The sequence below is a fragment of the Microcaecilia unicolor genome, chromosome 5, assembly GCF_901765095.1.
Source record: "Microcaecilia unicolor chromosome 5, aMicUni1.1, whole genome shotgun sequence".
In the NCBI taxonomy this organism is placed as follows: domain Eukaryota; kingdom Metazoa; phylum Chordata; class Amphibia; order Gymnophiona; family Siphonopidae; genus Microcaecilia; species Microcaecilia unicolor.
Window position 1 is genome coordinate 80,904,088 of NC_044035.1, and position 20,253 is coordinate 80,924,340.

The 20,253-nt window shown below is 42.7% G+C and overlaps 1 protein-coding gene across 2 annotated transcripts in view; it reads right to left on the reverse strand.

The window, feature by feature from the left end:
* NOC3L (NOC3 like DNA replication regulator) overlaps window positions 1-20,253 on the reverse strand; it is an 85,282-nt gene that overhangs the window by 8,160 nt on the left and 56,869 nt on the right. For both annotated transcript variants that reach the window (XM_030203043.1, XM_030203042.1), the window contains 7 exons: window positions 14,903-14,983; window positions 12,317-12,417; window positions 11,583-11,655; window positions 11,415-11,478; window positions 11,263-11,334; window positions 8,505-8,686; window positions 5,608-5,736 (listed from right to left, as the gene is read on the reverse strand). In XM_030203043.1, coding sequence (XP_030058903.1) covers window positions 5,608-5,736; window positions 8,505-8,686; window positions 11,263-11,334; window positions 11,415-11,478; window positions 11,583-11,655; window positions 12,317-12,417; window positions 14,903-14,983 — 702 coding nt within the window. The remainder of the gene's footprint in view (window positions 1-5,607; window positions 5,737-8,504; window positions 8,687-11,262; window positions 11,335-11,414; window positions 11,479-11,582; window positions 11,656-12,316; window positions 12,418-14,902; window positions 14,984-20,253) is intronic.

Here is a 20,253-nt window from a genome sequence, read left to right on the forward strand (position 1 = left end):
ATAAAATTACTTTCTACTTTTGTTGTCTGGCTATTTTATTTTTCTAATCATGCTGTTTCAGTTCTTTCTTTTCTGCTTTCCTCTGTCTTAATTCTCTTTCCAGGATGTCCTGTCCGTTTGTCACTTTTCTCTACTCCTATCTTCTTCGCTTTCTTCCCTACATTCATATTTAACATTGAACTTTTCCCTTCAGCTTTATTCCATTTATTTTTCTGCTTCTCTATTGACTCCTTTCATGTCACACAATCTTCAAGCTCCTCCTTTTTAGTGCACTTACCTACAGCTTTCCGTCTCTTTTCTTCCTCAATCTTCCACTAAATCGCCATCCAGTGGATCACCATTCTCCTGTGATACAGCATCTCCCCTCCAGTTCTTCCTAACTCTACCATGAATGCTTCTATGCTAAATTTATTTCTAAGTGTATAATGAGTACTACTGGGTGCAGTATGTCATTCTTAGTTTGCAAAAGGAAAGACGCTAAATATTTCATGCATCCTGTAACCACCACCCAACAGTGGCCAAGACATTTGGACTCTTAGCTACAAGAGAGCGAAGATACTTAGCTGAAAGCAGGTATTCTCAGAGGACAGCAAACCTTAAACTCTCACATATGGGTAATACTGTTTGTGCTGCCCAGTCTGGAGCTTGTAACAAGCTTTTCAGAGCTCTTTGAGCATGAGTCACACTCCACCGTGCATTTGCGAGTGCCTTCCCGCCCGCCACGAGAGCACAGGACCAACAGTATAATACTACAGCATATTTGAAAGAGGGAACAACTCCAAAGGGAGGTGGGAGGATATGTGAGAAATAAGGCCTGCTGTCCTTGGAGAATACCTGCTACAGGCAAGTATCTTCACTTTCTCAGAGGACAAGCGAGCCTATAATTCTCAACTGTGGGAATCCTTAACTACCAGGCTCACTGAAAACAACCACCATTGGACAACTGAACCTCACAAAAGCGAGGTGAAAACACAGATTAACCTGAAACTATAGATAAACTATGTGAGAGTGTAGCCTGGAACAGAACAAAACGGGACTAGGAGGGTGGAGTTGGATTCTAGACCCCAAACAAATTCTTTAGTACTGTCTGTCCAAACCAACCGTCACATCTGGTATCCTACTCAAGGCAGTAATGAGATGTGAATGTGTGGACTGAAGATCACATTGCAGCCTTGCAAATTACTTCAATGGAGGCTGACCTCAAGTGGACTACTGACAGCCATGGTTCTAACGCTGTGAGTCTTGGCATGACCCACAAGGGTCAGCCCAGCCTAGGCATAAGTGAATGAAATGCAATCTGCCAGCCAATTAGAGATTCTGCATTTCTCAATGGCGATCCCCATCCTCTTGGGATCAAAGAAGCAAAAAGCTGGGTGGACTGTCTGTGGGGCCTAGTCCGCTCCAAATAAAAGGCCAATGCTCACTTCAGAAAGAACGTTGGAAAGAAAACCAGTTCAGATGGAACTCTGACACTACCTTAGGCAGGAACTTAGGTTGCTGCGGAGAACTACTCTGTTGTGATGAAACTTAGTATAAGGTACGCCCACCACTAGGGCCAGAAGCTCGCTGATCTTGCAAGCTGAAGTAACAGCCATTAAAAATATGACCTTCCAGATGACAGGAATCGAGGCTCAAAGGGAGCTTTCATCAGCTGGGTGAGAACGATGTTGAGATCTCATGACATAGGCGGAGGTTTGACAGGGGGCTTTGTCAACAGAAAAGCTCTAATGAAGTCAGGGGGCTTTGTCAACAGCAAAGCTCTAATGAAGTAAACTAGAGACTGTGCAGAGATTGGCTTACCCTCTTACACAATAAGCACTAGTCGCACTAAGGTGAACCCTTACAGAGTTGGTCTTGAGGCCAGACTCGGAAAGGTGTAGAAGGTATTCAAGCAAGGTCTATATAGGGCAGGAAACAGGATCTAGAGCCTTGCCTTCACACCAGACGGCAAACCTCCTCCATTTAAAAGAGTAACATTCTCTTAGTGAAATCTTTCCTGAAAGCCAGGAACACTCTAAAAACATCCTCTGGAAGATGAAGGGAGCAAATTCTCAACATCCAGGCCTTGAAGGCCAGAACCTGGAGGTTGGGATGCAGAAAAGATCTCTCGTTCTGCATGATGAGGGTCGAAAAACACTTCAATCTCCACGGTTCTTCAGAGGATAACCCCATAAGAGGAGGGAAACAAATCTGCCACGGCCAGTAAGGAGCAATCAGAATCATGGTAGGGCGTTCTTGCTCGAGTTTCAGATAAGTCTTCCCCACGAGAGGTATGGGAGGATACACATACAGAAGACCATTCCCCCAATGAATGAGGAAGACATCCGACGCCAGTCTGTTGTGGGCCTGTAATAGAATCTCTTCCTTTCTTCCCTTGGTGGAACGGGCTCAACTGTATGGGCCTTTAGAAGGGCAGAGAGGTCCTTTGCAAGTACCTGCTTGTGTGGACTGCTGAAGTGATCTGCTCTCTGTAAGCAATCTGGTGGTCTCTGTCGCCAATGCAGGGCATAACCCAGAGGGACTATTTGAAGAACTCACTGGCTGGAGATTACAAGGGGCCACCTTTCTTGAAAAAAACAGCTTCCTCTTGACTGGCAAGTCGTCTGGGATGGTCACTTTTACTGCAGCTATGCTTTGCTGGAGCCAGTCAAAAGGTCACCCCGTTTGGACTGGGGAGCTGTCTGGGTCTTACATGCACACTGTTGATGAAAACAAGCGTGCTGGGGTTGAGCCTGGCGAGGCTGGCAAGAAGTGGCATACCTACGCCTCTGTGAGTAGTAAGGACTCTTCTTTGACTTACCCACAAACCTCCTGGATGAGGAGGCAGTTGCAGAAGGCATCCGGCGGGACAGAATATCAATGGTATTAGTGTGCTTCTTGATGAGGTCAGTAACCTCCTCCACCTTCTCTCCAAAATGATTATTCCTCCCAGCATCTGCCAACCTCTGCTGGACTCCAAGTCAGAGACACGCAGCTACGAGAGTCTGCGCATCGCTATACGAAGCAATTCGGCCTGTTACGGTGGAAGAGAGTCTGCCAAATCAGACATACTATGCACCAAGGACCACAAGCACAAGCTTGTATAGAGCGAAAAAAGCAAACATGATGCTAGAAATTATTAGGAAAGGGATGGTGACTAAGACTAAAAATACTATAATGTCTTTGCATCCGCACCTTGAGTACTGTGTTCAGTTCTGGTCGCCGTATCTCAAAAAAGATATAGCGGAATTAGAAAAGGTTCAAAGAAGAGTGACTAAAATGATAAAGGGGATGGAACTCCTCTTGTATAAGGAAAAGCTAAACAGGTTAGGGCTCTTCAGTTTGGAAGAGAGACGGATGAGGGAAGATATGATTGAGGTCTACAAAATTCTGAGTGGTGTAGAACGAATAGAAGTAAATCAATTTTTACTTTTTCCATAAGCACAAAGACTAGGGGACACGCAAGTTACATGGAAATACTTTTAAAACAAATAGGAAGAAATATTTTTTCACTCGACGAGTAGTTAAGCTCTGGAACTCTTTGCCGCCGGAGGTGGTAACAGCGGATAGCGTATCTGGGTTTAAAAAAAGGTTTGGACAAATTCCTAGAGAAAAAGTCCATAGTCTATTGAGACAGACATGGGAAGCAACTGCTTGCCCTGGGATTGTAGTATGGAGTGTTGTCACAATTTGGGTTTCTGCCAGGTGCTTGTGACCTGGCTTCGCCACTGTTTGGCGAACAAGATACTGGACTAGATGGACAATTGGTCTGACCCATTATGGTTACTCTTATGTTCACTTGAGTATCCCGGAAGCTCTTGTGATGCAGGATCAACACGGCCTCTCTAGGAGGAGACTCAGTCAAGGACCTCGAACATCTTAGCCCTGGGCTCATCCTCCACTTCCAAAGGAATTGGAACAGCAGCCACCATTTCCTTGACAAAAGATGGGAAGGAAAGGCTCTCAGGTGGAGACTCTCCTTTCCTGTGGAGGGGTGGGATCAGATGGGATGCCACAGGACTCCCCCTCTGAGAAGTACCGTGGGTCCTCATCTGACTTCCATGAGTCATCGGTGTCAACCAGGGAGGGCTGAGACCGAGCCTACCTCAACAAGGAGGAACTATGTCCCCGAGAGGGGTGTTGAGATGTCCTTTCCAGCCTCAACTCGGGCAAACCTTCCTCCACCGATGTTGAGGAGGTGCCGACATAGGTGGCAGTCGACATCGAGGCATCAGAGACTTCACCGCAGGTTGACAGCCATGCAGGGGAGCAGCTACAGACATGGCTGGTGCAAGCACCCCCCCATAAACCCCACCAAAACCTCAGGGAGCAAGGCCCAGAGGCGCTCATCGAGGGCAAACATCAAGAAAGGCTGGGCCTTTGATGTAGAGACAAACAGCTGAACTCGTGGGTTTGAAGTGGGTGCTTGGTCCCAGCTGCCTAGAAAACCAATGCATCTACACCTTCTGTACGGAGGGGGAACTGTCCTCCCGGCACGACACTTCTCAGGTACCAGGGAATCCTTCAGTGCCCTGGAGCTCTCAGCACTGTACATTAAGGGCAACCGAAGCTTCTTTCGATGCCGATAAGGATGACATCAAATCCTCATGTCGCCTCGGGGTTGGGTTCGATGCTGTTCGGTCCCAGGGGCCCTACACAAAGGTCAGCGTTGATGCACGGTCACTCCCAGTGTCTAAGGGCCCCGTATGAATGACGCACCCGAAGCAACCCCCAATATCGATGCTGACACCAAAGAAGCAGATGTCGAGCCTTCAGGCATGGCTCCAAAATTCTCTCTCACTAAGCATCTCTGGCTGAGTTCTTTTCTTCATATGAAGACACAGAACATAGAAGGGGTATGTTCAGGCCCCAAACACTGGGAGATACTAAGAATAGGTGTCTTTGCCAAAGATGGTCCTCTGCACTGGCTACAGCGCTTAAAGCCACCGGGAACCTTCAATGACACAATCAAAACATTCGATGGTGCCAAAATAGGGGCAAAGCACCAGAGAAAAATAAGGGAAAACCCCGACCAGGGCTCAGGCCGAAGTGCAGCTTATGGAGCATGGTAAACAGAAAGTAAACTTAAAAAGGGGAGATATAAACTAAAACATAAGGGGAAAGAAAAAGAAATACACCCTAAACAAAAACAGAGTAAGAGAAGAAACCAGAAAGGCACCAAAAATGAAGCGCTGTAAAACAGAACCAGCAGCTGTGAGGCGTGAAGAAAAGAATGTCTTCCCCTCACACTGGAAAAAACAGAACTGTTGGTCCCACACTCTTGCAACGGGCGGGAAGGAACTCATCATACATGTTGGAGTGCGACTTGCGCTCAAAGAGCTCTGAAAAAGCTTGTTACAAGCTCCAGACCAGGCAACGCGGATTGCATTACCCACATGTGAGAATTATAGGCCTGCTTGTCCTTGAAGAACAGATATTATTCAGACAAAATACCTCATATTCTCATCATTCATAAGCAAACTGCAGTTTCACAATCTGTACTCATAATCCTTTTGAAACAATACTATTATGATTCAAATATCTCTTAAAATTTCTATTTAACAAATATGAAGCGAATTACTGATAATTAACTCCCATTGTGCTGAGTGCAGCGAGGAACACACTTACCTGAAGGGTGCGCAGTTCCCACAAAGCAGTGTTCTGAGCATTGCAGTACTCTGGTTCATCCAGTTCAGGCAGGTAGAGCCCACTACCTTGACAATCATTGTCCAGCAGGATATCTGTCTTGGGGAAAGCCTGAAATGCATATAACATGAGTTTACAATACCAAGATAGATACATACACGGCCGCTTGTGTTACAACATAGACCTAACTGATTTTAGAAACATTAGGTGCTGTTTACTTATATAAAAATGAAGTTATATATGTAAAGGAGCACATGCATATAAGCAGTGATTTCAGAAAATATGGACTACCAACATGGATTTACACATAAAAGGAGGAGAATTTTGGGTAGGCCCTCAAAGTATTGATGTATCTTTAACTTTACACCTGCACACATACACCTTGGAAGTTACTTGCCAGTTTTTACTCCAGCTCAAAGTCATGCATAATCTCAACAGAGGGGCCTCTCTCTTAGGTACAAAACCTTATTGCAGGTTAACATATGATAACACCTAAGGTTAAACAAAAAAGAAGCAACACTGGGCCTTCAGGATTGAGATAATCAATGTCCTTTTTATTATAAGATTGACCCGACATGGGCCATGTTTCGGCATACAAACGGCTGCCTCAGGGGTCTACAAAAAGTAACATATAAATATATTAGCTATACATAATCATAAATCAAAGCATGCACATATAAAGAACATTCAGATTTAAAGAAATATTTAACCATAAATTTTGATAAAAATGCACATATAAAAAATAATGAACAGAAAATACATATGTACATGTAAAAACGTATATGCGCAAATGTATTTACAGAAGATTACAAATATAAAAAATGTATGCATGCCTTGATTTATGATTATGTATAACTAATATATTTATATGTTATTTTATGTTAGACCCCCTCAGGGAGGCGTTTGTACGCCGAAATACAGCCTGTGTCGGGTCAATCTTATAATAAAAAGGACATTGATTATCTCAATCCTGAAGGTCCAGTGTTGCTTCTTTTTTGTTTCTGTATTATTTTGTATGCTGTTTTACCCTCTCTTTTGTGACTCTCAACAGCCAAGGTTAAAACACATCGAGGGCAATTGTATAAGTTTTTGCTGCAAATAAACCCTGTTCTATATGTGGAAACTGTCTCATGATTATGTGTTAAAAAAAAAAAAAGGCTCCGAGAATGTTCGTATCTAATTGTATGTCATAAGAGTGAAGGCATGCTGAGGACCTGGTGTTGCAATTTATGCCCATACTTTATAAAATATGCTCATAAATATGCACCAATGCCACACCAGCTGTAAATATACATAACTGCTTTTACTTGCTATTCCTGTTTTGTATGGCATATATGTCTTTATAAAAGAGCCCCATATAAATAAAAACCTGTGTGGTAAGAGTTGGGGCAATTTCCAGCAACAGAGCTGTAGCCTATTAACGGCATGGTAGCTAGTGTGGAATACAAATTAGTTATTCCTCTGAAGGTATATACTTAACTGCTCCAAATTATCTCCTGCAATAGTAGTCATGTTAAATATTATGTTAATTGCAAGGCACAGTCCCTCCCGTTCCTCCACACATCTTAATTTGAATTTCTGCATTAGGTGTTTAATATAGCAGCTAAGGAACTGATAACTGTTTCTTGAGCACCACGTTAACTCTTAATGCACATTAAAACCTATGTTAAACACCTAACGCAACTCGGCATATAGGCCCTGAAGTTTGTTTAGACTTGGGACCTGGAGGATGAATGCTGACTTTTGGAGGAAGCTTCCCAAATTATCAGCTTTTCTGCATGCAAGGTAACAAAATTTGACATGTATATACATATAAGGGATGCCATATATAGACACATCATGGCTGCTAATTTAACTGCAGTATATGAATGCACTAGAACAGTGTTAAAATAGAAAGGCTCCTCTCTTACAGACCCAAAGAGACTGATCCCCTGAGCAGTTGAGATACAGATGGCTGTGGAGAGCCAGAAGCACTTTTAATAAGATTACATAGTCTAAAAAAGCTTAAAAGGAATCGAGTCAGCATCCCCCTATTGGTCCCACCATCTTGAAAGACGGTGTCTGATTCAGTGCGCACTTCTCTTTCGTAAGATTCTAATATTTGTGTTCCTCAAGGAGTTGCATCTAACTTGTTTTTGTGCATCAGAGAAGCTGCTGCTAACGCTATACTTTGTACATTTTGAGTTGGGACATGTTACAATTTTGGTTTGCAGTTAGAGTGATTTCACTTCACATATGTTTATATAGTGCTCATATGGACATAGATCACAACTGTGGTTTACTCAAGGATGTGTTTGGGCATTTTAATGACAGCCCATCTAGGGCTTGTTCACTAAGGTTATATAGCCCTAAGTACCAGCGGCCTTTGGTGCCACGGTCATACTTACTGTGAGTAGCCACTTACACAAATAATTTTTTTTGCTTTTTTCACACACTCTTTGGATATCTATACATTTTTTGCAGAAGTCTTTCTATTTTAATATTGTTTAACTTGTTTTTCTGAGTGATGGTTTGTTTTTGGATGTATTAAAATAGTGCCTTGCATGTTCTCACTGTGATGCTGATGTGTGTTTACATTTATAAAAGAGATTTCTTGTGTGTGGATAGCACCAAATACATGCGAGTCTTCAAGCGGCACTAAAAGAGTCTCAGTACTCGCAGTCTTGTATACGGCACTTGCACAGTTTTACAGGGTGGAAATATACACCTGTTTAGTCATCTACATGCCCCATAGCTCTCCTCTTAGTATTTTCTGGAATAATTTTCCTGTACAGGAAAAAATATAAACTACAAAAAGGACTGTTTATTTCATATACCAGTTACTACTAAAATACTGATTCTTCACATACTACTGAAAACTTGTTAGTTTATTTCAGGACCTGCATCAGTGATCTGATGGTTGACAGGATCCCAACGCTGGAATCTGGAAGGACGTGGAGCGCAAGTGTAGAAAGACGCTTTAGGAACGCCAGTGCTCGCTGCTGCGAAACCTGCTTCCGGCGTTTCATTAGCATTAGATCAAGGCACTCCAGCACTATTGCAATGTCATCGTTTGTAGCACCTGGACAGACACAAGTTAGAGCGCACATTAACATCGAAGAGAGCAGGACAGTTAACACCAGTGCTTGATATTTTCTTGGCATGGAGCTGAACAACAGACAGGGGACTTCAATACACCATACAAAATAACACCACTTGGTCAAATCATTGAAAATCTCTTCTACGATTATTTGTTCAAAAAGAATTTAAGCACTTTCTTATTCTCACAAAAGAGTTGCATTTCAGTGACCAAGTGATAAATACCAAATAACCCAATTACCAGGGAAGCAATGTATAAATAATGAAAACTATATATTTATAAAGCGGGGCTTTAGTTTTCTAACTTGCTTGAAACAAGCATCAGTCATTTTTCTGAAGTCCTCCAGCACGAGCTTCTCCTGAGTTATACCCAGATGGGGATGTGGCACATCAGCAGCCACAGAACCATAGTTCAGGTGTGAAATTTTATCTAGTTTTCCCAAGAGACTTCCTTTATCAGAAAAAAAATTTCAAAACTCAACACATGCTCTCAAATCAGAATACGGAAAACGATTTTGATCTTTCTGCTCCTCAGGTAGTTCTTGTAGCACAGCGTCAGGACTGTAGAAAACTCTTTGTGTGGGAGCAGAATTAGTGTTTTTAGTTAATGGAAAAATTCTCAGCATTAACAGAAACAGTCACACAAATTGCATTTGTACAAAATCTAAAAAGCAGCCTAATACTGTAGATGGCAACAGAGTCAATCCAATAGGTTTCAAACTTTTACTCGCTTTCCCGCTGCACTAATGATTAATATCACATAAAGCCAAGAGAAACAAGTTAAAGCATGCAAAAATGGCTGATGGAATTTTTTTCCAACCCCTCTGTGTCTCAGTGTACAGCAACCCCCTCACTCATTCCTCTCACACTTGTAGTCCTCCTCAGACCGTCTTCTCCATCGCCCAGAAAATTGCCTGTCAACAAAGTCAGCATAGTGCCTTTTGCAAAACCCAGCTTGCAATCCTCCCCCTTCCCCCCCCACCATACACTCCTGCAGACACTTCAGGCTCAGCTATACATCGCAGAACTTCCCCCGGATTGTCTTCTCCTTTCCTGTGACTAAAGCATCTTTCCAGTGCTCCACCACCACTGCCTTCCTATTGGCTAAATCCTCTGCTGCTGGTGATACTGAAATGGGGTAGGGCCAGGAGAGATGGGGGGTAGAGAGGGTAGGAACGGAAGTGGAGAACTGCAGACAGAGCTTTTAAAACACAGAAAAATGTCCAGACATGTTAGCCATCCTTCTAGCTTCCAGATATTAATGTAAAAATCTGTAGAATCCTTAAAAACAAACAAACAAAAAAAGCCAGACAGTTGCAATCCTAGCCTTCTTAGTCCTGAGCACATCTGACATCCGATCCCTAGGCATGTGCCTATTTTTCCAATGCCTTATTCTGCCCTTGCTCATGGCAACAAGTATTAGGGCTTATAATCATAGCATGATTCCTTCAACCAATAGCCCAAAGTGAGTGCTAAACTTAAATTGTAAAAAATTCATATGCACTAAAAAAAACTTAACTAAAAAAGAATTACTCTTTTGGGGTGCCTTGAGACAGCTTCGGCAAAACATGGACCATGTTGGGACCCTATCTATTGCTTCTAGTGCATATGAATTTTTTTTCAAAGTTTGGCACTTTGGGCTATTGGTTGAATAATCGTGCTATGATTATAAGCCCAGACATACAAAAAGACTGTTGTGTCTGTTTGTTCATTGTATATATGAGCACATCTTCTAAAAATTATAGTGTGTTTTGAATAAGCTTATATTTTTTGCAACTTTATGGATAAAGGTTGGGAACAGTTGTGCGTTTATGATTGTAATTGCCCTTCCTTAGAATATTTTTACCCCTATTGGTTTTTTTTTTTTTTAACAAGTATTAGGTAGCAGCACAAATGCAATCAATAGGAAAACTGTATGATTGGCTCAGTACATTTCACAGTAGGACTCAAAATAAGACATATGAATCACTAAAAGGAAGCTTATGAAAGAGACAGAATTATTCCCAATCCCTTTGTTCTTTCACAAACATGATTTAGAAACATATCTCATGCCTGTTTCTTTCCCAAAATACTGAACACACAATATACAGGAACAAGAAAGTGGAGTGGATTGGAATGGGTAGACATGAACTGCTTATTTACTCTTTTGAAAAATACTAGGACTAGGGGGCATGCAATGAAGCTACTAAGTAGTAAATTTAAAACAAACCGAAGAAAATACATTTCTTCACTCAATGTGTAATTAAACTCTGAAATTCATTGCCAAAGAATGTGGTAAAAGCAATTAGCTCAGCAAGGTTTAAAAAAGGTTTAGATAATTTCTTAAGAGAAAAGTTCATAAGCCATTATTAAGAGAAGCTTGGGAAAACCCACTGCTTATTTCTAGGATAAGCAGCATAAAATCTGTTTTACTCTTTTGGGATCTTGCCAGGTACCTGTGATCTGGATTGGCCACGGTTGGAAACTACTGTACTTGATGGACCTTTGGTCTGTCCCAGTGTGGCAACCCTTACGTTCTTATGTTATGCTCTTAAAGTGAGAAGCAACGCATCAGGTTACCTGCATGTAAGCCAAACAAAATCTTGTACAGGTGATTGTAGAACTTTAGAGGGTCAATGTTAAGGACATCACCTATGTAAGACAAAGTAGTTATATATTAGTCCCTTTATCTGAAAAATATTAAAACTACAGCAGCTTAAGTCAGACCTTACCTTGGCCAGATAGAATATTAAAAGCAGTCTGAATACAGTGAAGACTCTCTCTGTAGCTCAGATCCTATAGAAATCAAAGGACTGTTATGTAACTGCATTATTTTGAAAACGCTGCCTTTAACAAATTCAAAAAATAAAGCTAAAGGATTCAGAAAAAGGTCTACTTACATCAGAAGTAACAAGAGAATGCAGAACGACCAGCAGATCATCAAAAAACTCTATATTTATAAGATGAGCAAATCTAGAATCAAAATGGTCATTTTTTAGTTGTTTCCTTCAAGGTCAAATAAGACTTTTGAAAAATAAATTGAAGTAGTTATTCTAATTCTATTACTAATTATTCCTTCTTTAAACGACCAACAGTTATAATATGGAAGCACGGGTTTTGCAGGTTAGTGTAGTAAGAGCAGCAAAATGCCAGTGAATACAAAGGAAGATAAATGTGTCAGATGCATATGTCCCAGACCTGCAGACTTTTGGGGCTAATTTTATAAGATGGAACGTCCAAAAAGGCATCTAAAGTTTATAAATGCAACACAGGTGCCTATGTTCTTGTATAAAACAGGCTCATAGAACCAGCCCCAACAGAACACAAATGCCTATACAGAAATTTAACATCTGCTCTGAAAATGGTGTAAAGGTGTGGGTACCCCATATCTATATAAACATGCACAAGTACATTGCAAACGCCACCTCCACTCAGACTAAAACTATGCTCCCCTAAATGCCTAAAGGCAGACTGTATGAAAATAGCAACTATCCTTTCCATGCACCTCTCAATGCGTGTATGTGGCCTTGAAATGTTATAAAGCTTTTTCAGCTTGTAAACTGGCTTTTCACATAGGAAGCATGTTAAAAAAAAATCACTGCCTCTATGAACGAACCACATAAAAGGCTCTTACTTGGCAAGGCCTTCCAAAACAGCAGGAAGGAGAGGAGACTTCTGAGCTCTCTTCAATATTCGGAAATAGGTTAGAAACACAATGTTCAGCGTCTCAGTGTGCTATGGCAAAACGTGGCAGAAAATGGGATTAAAGGTCAACAAAATAAATATTACTGTTAGAAAAAAAAAAAAGAGCTTGTGTCAGGGTAACCAAAAATGCTGAATGTTCATCAGGTGAACATTAAGACTGTAGACAGAAAGCACCTTCTGCAGAACAACAAAAGACCTACCCAGACCACCAACAATTACTTGCTCACGATTAACAATCTTTCACAATACAAATCTAAGGTTGGACAGTTTTTGATTTACACATTTTAGAAAATACTGGATATTTAGGGAAATTTTTTCAAAAGCTTATTCGGGACACAGGCATGTACAATAAAGAATTACATGTATAAGCTGGGTGTTTGCTGCATTTTCAATTCTACACATTAGTTCCTATTGCACAGATTAAGCAGGTGCAAGTGCCTACAAGGTCTTTGAAATGTGTCATGCTTCAAAATAAAAGTATCTTCTACATTTGCTTTAAAGACTACAGTAAACTTGGCAGGTTAAAAGTAGCCACAGACTTGGATACTGTTAAATATGAATTATGGGAGTGCGTAAAGAATCAACTCGTACTTGAACAGGATACCTGAGCTGGATTAATGCTCTACAAAAACTGAATGAGTCTCTCCCTTCTTGGGATTATGGGTATATAGCTGCTAAGTGGATGAGAGACAGTGGATACTATCTGCAATTTGATGATTGTCCTAAAAGGACTCTCTCAACATATAACTTTGCAAGAGCAATACAAGTTTCTAATGAGATTGTATATCTCCTCATGTACAGCATGGTTTTTCAATACCAGGAATGCCCAAAGAGCTCACTAAGAACAAGTCTCATTAGGGATTGTGTATGGATACATCAGTTTTGGGAGGCCCTAACTCATCATTTAAGAGGGATTTTGAGAATACAAATAATTTATGACAATCAAGACACATCTGTTTACATGTGCTCGTTTAAAGACAGGAAGGGGGTTGGGAGAAGGAGTGTGTAGGGATGAGAGTGGGGGAGGGGGGATGGGGTGAAAGTTGAGAAGTGGATTGGTCTGTTTGTGGGAGTGTAAGGGTGTATGGCTGAAGGGGATTAATAAAATAAAATGCAATGCGGGTTGTGCTGGACACCTTGGATTGACAGGGTTGTAGATTATAATTACAAATTGGAGATTGTAGATTGTATACTGAGCATTACTATGTATACTTTGTGCATACAGCCTGTCATTGTATGAATAAAAATATATTTCAAAAAAAAAAAAAAAAAAAGACACATCTGTTTAATGACATGAATTTGATATTAGGAATCTGTAGAGGGGAGAAATGGTTGAAAAGTACATTTTTGCTGGTTAAAAACCACATACTGGTCAATTGATGATTACATGAACCTCCCACAGTTTCACAGTAGAGGAATGAATAACTGCAGATGCTCATATCCAAGTGCCTTAGAAGAGTCTCCATATACTTGGAGGGTCTTTAAGCAAATATGGGGCCCAGTTTAGGATGCGCTACCTCCTAGAGCACGAAGCATGTTGTTAAATGTCTAATGTGGGGGAGAATATTCATTGCATGAGTCAAATGCAAGTTTATCTTTTTCTTCAAAGGGCTGTAGGGTGAGGGACTGAGCTTTATAGCACCAGCTCCAGAGAAAAACACCATGGAGTGGGTTTGCTTTTGTAGTTTGCAGTGAAAAGGGGAGAATAAAAATGTGTCAAACTAGTCAGTCAGATTGTGGGATAATTATAAATTAAATATTATTGTACATGGGAGTCCTATGGGACCTTCTGTATGTTGTTATTGTTCCAATAAAGATTATTATAAATATACAGAACACAAACACTTTGAAAATTGCTCTTAAAAATCCACATCACAGGATGTTTAATTTGTGCAGAATTTTGAATGCACAAAAACTGGAACATGCATATAAGACTTCCTGTCCAAAGTTTCTCAAGGAGGGAAATGTGCTCACAGAACAGAAATTTTCCAACTACTATACACGCAAACAGTTTAAAATAAGAGAGTGGTTGGGAGCAGGTATGCCACAGAAGTGGCACGCTAATGCCCAGAAGGGATGAGGAAGAGAATTATTGCTACTGTGGATCCTGCCAACCACAGAAATGCTGATGAATATTCATCAGAGCTGGTAATGTTCCAGCCCTCAGGCTAGCTAGATTCCTTGGGCATTCTACTTAAAAGGTGGGAGGTTCAAAAGATGAGGGTCAGTAAAGGATGGGGGGAGGTTATAAGAGTCCAAGTCTCCCTCTCTCATTGCAGGTGGCCATTTCTTGTACAACTTGGTCTTATTTGCAGAATGTCAAGGATGCTGTTAGTACTAGATATGATGCTGTTAGCTGTTTGGTAGTTGTTATTTCATTTTGACTGCTTGGATTGAATACTGTATCCTTGCCATTTTATATGTGTTTAGCCAATAAAATATAATTCAATTAAAGGTGGGAGGTTCGATAGGATTAAAAAGCAGGTAAAAAGGTAAAACATAGAAGAAAGCTTACTAGTTTCAATTTTTTTTCCTTGCTCTCTGTGGCTTCAGCTTCTAAGAGTTCTCGCTCCAGTTTTTCTTCAGCTTTCTTCCACTGAAAAAGATTAAAATAAGTAGAAAAGTAAAATTTCTGACCAATCAAGCTACGATTTCCAATTAGGATGAACTGCCAGTTGAAGAGCAGCTATAGTCTTGCATGGTGCAGTGGGCCATAAGGAGAAGTAGGTGTCTGTGGTAGAGGGGAAAAACCAGCCTGCATCAAAATCCTCATTTAATATCAACGCCGATTCAGTCCCCTTCATCCACCACATGCCTTGCATCCCCCCTTTTCAGCCCCAGACCCCTTCTCCCACCTGCCCCAGGCATGGACCCATTTTCCCTCCTGCCCCCTTGTCAGACCCCAGTTCCAGCTTTAGACCCCTTCTCCCATCTGAGCACTCCCCTCCCCAGTCCCCTTCTCCCCTCTGAGCTCCCCCACCCTCCCCAATCCCCTTCTCACCTCTGAGCACCCCTCTCCAATCCCCTTCTCACCTCTGAGCACCCCTCTCCAATCCCCTTCTCCCCTCTGGGCACCTATCTGAGCTCCCCCACCCTCCCCAATCCCCTCTGAGCACCCCTCTGAGCTCCCCAATCCCCTTCTCCCCTCTGAGCTCCCCCTCTCCCATCTGAGCCCCCCCCCCCGACCCGGTCCCATCCCGTCCCCCCTCTGTCGAGAGCTGACAGAGCCCTCTTCTCCTGCCACCACCCTGCCTTTTAAAAAAAAAATTCATGCAGCAGCGCAGGCAGCGACTCGCGTCTGCCCTGTGTGCGCTGTGAAAGGAGAAAATCACCTCGCTGGCGTCGGGCCTGCCCTCGCTGTGTCCCACCCTCGAGGAAATAGGAAGTTACCTCAGAAGAGGGCGGGACACAGCGAGGTAAGGCCTGACGCCAGCGAGGCAATTTTCTCCTTTCACAGCACATGCAGGGCAGACGTGAGGCGCTGCCTGCGCCGCTGCATGGATTTTTAAAAAAAAGGCAGGGTGGTGGCAGGAGATGAGAGCTGTCGGCTCTCGACGGAGCACCCCCTCACCCGCTGACACTCGGGGCGGACCGCCCCCACCGCCCCTCCCTTGCTACGCCACTGCAAACCCAACCCAGAGAATGCAACAGAGCTATGACCCTGTCCATGGCCTCCCTGCTCTAGCATTCCGAGGTGGTCCAAATGAGCCAATCTTCAAGATACAGATGAACCTGAAGCCTCTGATTTCTGAGGTAAGCGGCTACCACCACTAAGAACTGAAAAATGTATGTGGGGATGTCGCCAAGCAAAAAGGCAGCATCCAAAACTGAAAGCGATGACCCAGAACCACAAACCACAGGAAATGCTGATGAGGAGGCCAAATCAGAATATGGAAGTAGGCCTCCTTCAGATCCAGTGAAATGAGAAACTCCCCAAGTTGCACTGCTGCCAGCACAGACCACAACATCTTCATGTGAACGTGATGGACCCAGGTATATTAAAAGCAGGAAGCCAGCAAAAGAATTGGTTGGATCGCTAGATGACAGAGGGGTAAAAGGGGCAATCAAGGAAGACAAAACCGCAGCGGAGAGATTAAATGAATTCTTTGCTTCGGTCTTCACCGAGGAAGATTTGGGAGAGATACCAGTGCCAGAAATGGTATTCGAAGCGAACGAGTCAGAGAAACTGAATGAATTCTCTATAAACCTGGAGAATGTAATGGGGCAGTTCTACAAATTGAGTAGCAAATCTCCTGGACCAGATGGTATTCATTCCAGAGTACTGACAGAACTGAAAAATGAACTTGTGGAGCTATTGTTATTAATATGTAATTTATCTTTAAAATCGAGCATGGTACCAAAAGATTGGAGGGTGGCCAATGTAACGCCGATTTTTAAAAAAGGTTACAGAGGAGATCTGGGAAATTATAGACCGGTGAATCTGATGTCAGTGCCGGGCAAAATGGTAGAGACTATTATAAAGAAAAAAAATTACTGAGCATATTCAAAACCATGGATTAATGAGACAAAGTCAACATGGATTTAGTGAAGGGAAATCTTGCCTCACCAATCTATTACATTTCTTTGAAGGGGTGAACAAACATGTGGATAAGGGTGAGCCAGTTGATATTGTGTACCTGGATTTTCAGAAGGCGTTTGACAAAGTACCTCATGAAAGACTCCAGAGGAAACTGGAGAGTCATGGGATAGGAGGTAGTGTCCTATTGTGGATTAAAAACTGGTGAAAAGATAGAAAACAGAGAGTAGGGCTAAATGGTCAGTATTCTCAATGGAGAAGGGTAGTTAGTGCGGTTCCCCAGGGGGTCTGTGCTGGGACCGCTACTTTTTAACATATTTATAAATGACCTAGAGATGGGAGTAACTAGTGAGGTAGTTTGCTAACGACACAAAGTTATTCAAAGTCGTTAAACCGTGGGTGGATTGTGAAAAATTACAAGAGGACCTTACGAGACTGGGCATCTAAATGGCAGATGACATTTAATGTGAGCGAGTGCAAAGTGATGCATGTGGGAAAAAGGAATCCAAATTATAGCTATGTCATGCAAGATTCCACATTAGGAGTCACAGACCAAGAAAGGGATCAAGGTGTCGTCGATGATGATACGTTGAAACCTTCTGCTCAGTGTGCTGCTGCGGCTAAGAAAGCAAATAGAATGTTAGGTACTATTAGGAAAGGAATGGAAAACAAAAATGAGGATGTTATAATGCAATTGTATGGTTCCATGGTGAGACCACACCTTGAATATTGTGTTCAATTCTGGTCGCTGGATCTCAAAAAAAGTGGAATTAGAAAAGGTGCAGAGAAGGGCGACGAAAATGATAAAGGGGATGGGACGACTTCCCTATGAGGAAAGACTAAAGCGGCTAGGGCTCTTCAGTGATAGAGGTCAATAAAATAATGAGTGGAGTGGAACGGGTAGACATGAAGCATCTGTTTATGCTTTCCAAAAATACTAGGACTAGGAGGCATGCGATGAAGATTTAAAACTAATCGGAGAAAATATTTCTTCACTCAAAGTGTAATTAAACTCTGGAATTTGTTGCCAGAGAATATGGTAAAAGCAGTTAGATTAGCAGAGTTTTAAAAAGGTTTAGATGGCTTCCTAAAGGAGTCGTCCAAACCCCAATACTGGCAAAAATCCACTATTTCTGGGATAAGCAATATAAAATGTTTTTGTACTTTTTGGGATCTTGCCAGGTATTTGTGATCTGGATTGGCCACTGTTGGAAACAGGATGCTGGGCTTGATGGACCTTTGGTCTGACCCAGTATGGCAATATTTACGTACTTATGGAAATGTTAAGCACCCGAAGTGCCTTTAACATAAAGGCAGGCAGCTCCTCCTTATGAAGGATTTGGACCACCTTAGGATCACTGGCCTCGTCTGCCAAGGTGTCCCCATCCTCAAGCAAGCGGTCTGAGAAAAGATACCACCAAGCCCCTTGCTTCCGACCATGGAGGGGATGGGGGGGGGGGGGGGGAAGTCTCCCCATCAGAAAAGTCCTTAAGACGACTCCATTTGGAACCTACGTAATTCAGTGAGAGTGTGGCCCCCCAGACTCACCCCCCCCCCCGGTCTGATGCAACTGGCAATGCAAGCAGTGGGATCTCCGGATGGGCCCGCTTCAAGTAGGTAGGCCTGGTGAAGGAGGACGAATTCAGGAGAAAAAGGCTCCATGCTCGCCTCCCCTAAATTCACTGCCAATACGAGACCCAACATCCCTGAAGTGAGATCCCTCGACTCTCTGTGAGGTGTGTCCAAATGGCACTCTGCAGAAGCTGCTGCCGGCATGTCCAACATGGCTGCGGTCACAGAACCGCTAGGAGCAGGATCTGAGTGGGAACGCAGAGGAGAGCACGATGGTGAAATGGAAGAGCAAGAAACACTTGAGCCTTCAACCGTGCTGGGCCTTTTCATGGACATTGTGCCCACGCAGCCCCCTCAGACAGCGGTACGACACTGCTCTCAGCTTTCCACAGTGGAAGCAGTGCTTTACTGCTTCTGCCACCATCTCCCCAAAAACAAAAGTGAAATTGACACTCACCTCACTGACAGCCAGAAAGGAAGCCGAGGGGAAAAGGCTTCCTGCCCTGCAAGTCAGCCTAGCAGCTAAGCTCTCCAACCTCTGAGAGGATGCTTAGATAGCTGCCCTGTCACCAAACAGAAAAATGCTGTTTAAAAAAAAAAAAAAAAAGCCCCCCCCCCCCCCCCCCAAAAAAAAAGAACCACCATCAACAAAACAGGAACTGCCAAATGGCACCTACTAGTTTTGCTTTTTGTAAAATACTACTACTACTTAACATTTCTAAAGCGCTACTAGGGTTACGCAGCGCTGTACAGTTTAACAAAGAAGGATAGTCCCTGCTCAAAGGAGCTTACAATCTAAAGGTCGAAATGTCAAGTTGGGGCAGTCTAGATATCCTGGATGGAGATATAATAGTTATATGCCGAAGGCAACATTGAAGAGGTGAGCTTTGAGTAAGGATTTGAAGATGGGCAGGGAGGGGGAGAGCAGAGAATAGAGAGCAGAAACCTGCACAGGGTGGAGGAGGGACTGCACCACCAGGTGTACCCCCTCTAAAGCCGGAACTGTACAGCATGGCACCCCCAAGTTCAACAAGACCAGGTGACCGGGAACTGGAGCGGCCACCAAAGATGAATCCAGAAGCCTGCAGAGAGCCATCTACTGCCTGCTGGAGATAGAGATATACTGAAGGTCCAGGAACAGTGCCGTCCTATAAGACAGAGTTCAGTACACTATCTCCACCTGCTGGTAGATGATCACAACCCACAAGTATCTGTATTCATCTGCTGCTGATGCAAAGGAAACTTCCGATTACAGAGATCTATCTTTATGTGGGTATAGGGTTCCTTCAGATCCAGAGGAAATAAATCTCCTTTCTAAAAGAAAGGAACCTAAGTACCCAAGGATACAGTCAACTTTTCTTAAAACAGAAATCTGATTAAGGCTCTTAGTTCTAGGATGGGACAGAATCCTTCTCTTTTCTTTCTGACCAAAGTATATTTGGAGTAAAATCTCTGTCCTCCTTCCCCTGGTGGTGTCTCTAAGATGGCAGAGAGCTCCTTAATAAGCACTTCACAGTGCCAAAAGCAAGATACTCTATAGATGTGCATGGGGACAATCTGTTCCCCATCCCCAGTTATTTGGAATCCATCCCTACCCCATCTCCAGTCATTTTTTTTCCATCCCCACAGTTGTCTTTCCGATCCCCGTACCCAACCCGCATTTAAAAGATTCTGTAAATTCAAAAAAGGAGCATCCTATAAGTTATTCTTGCAGTCCATCGTTTCAAATTATATAAAAATAATAAACCATTTACAGA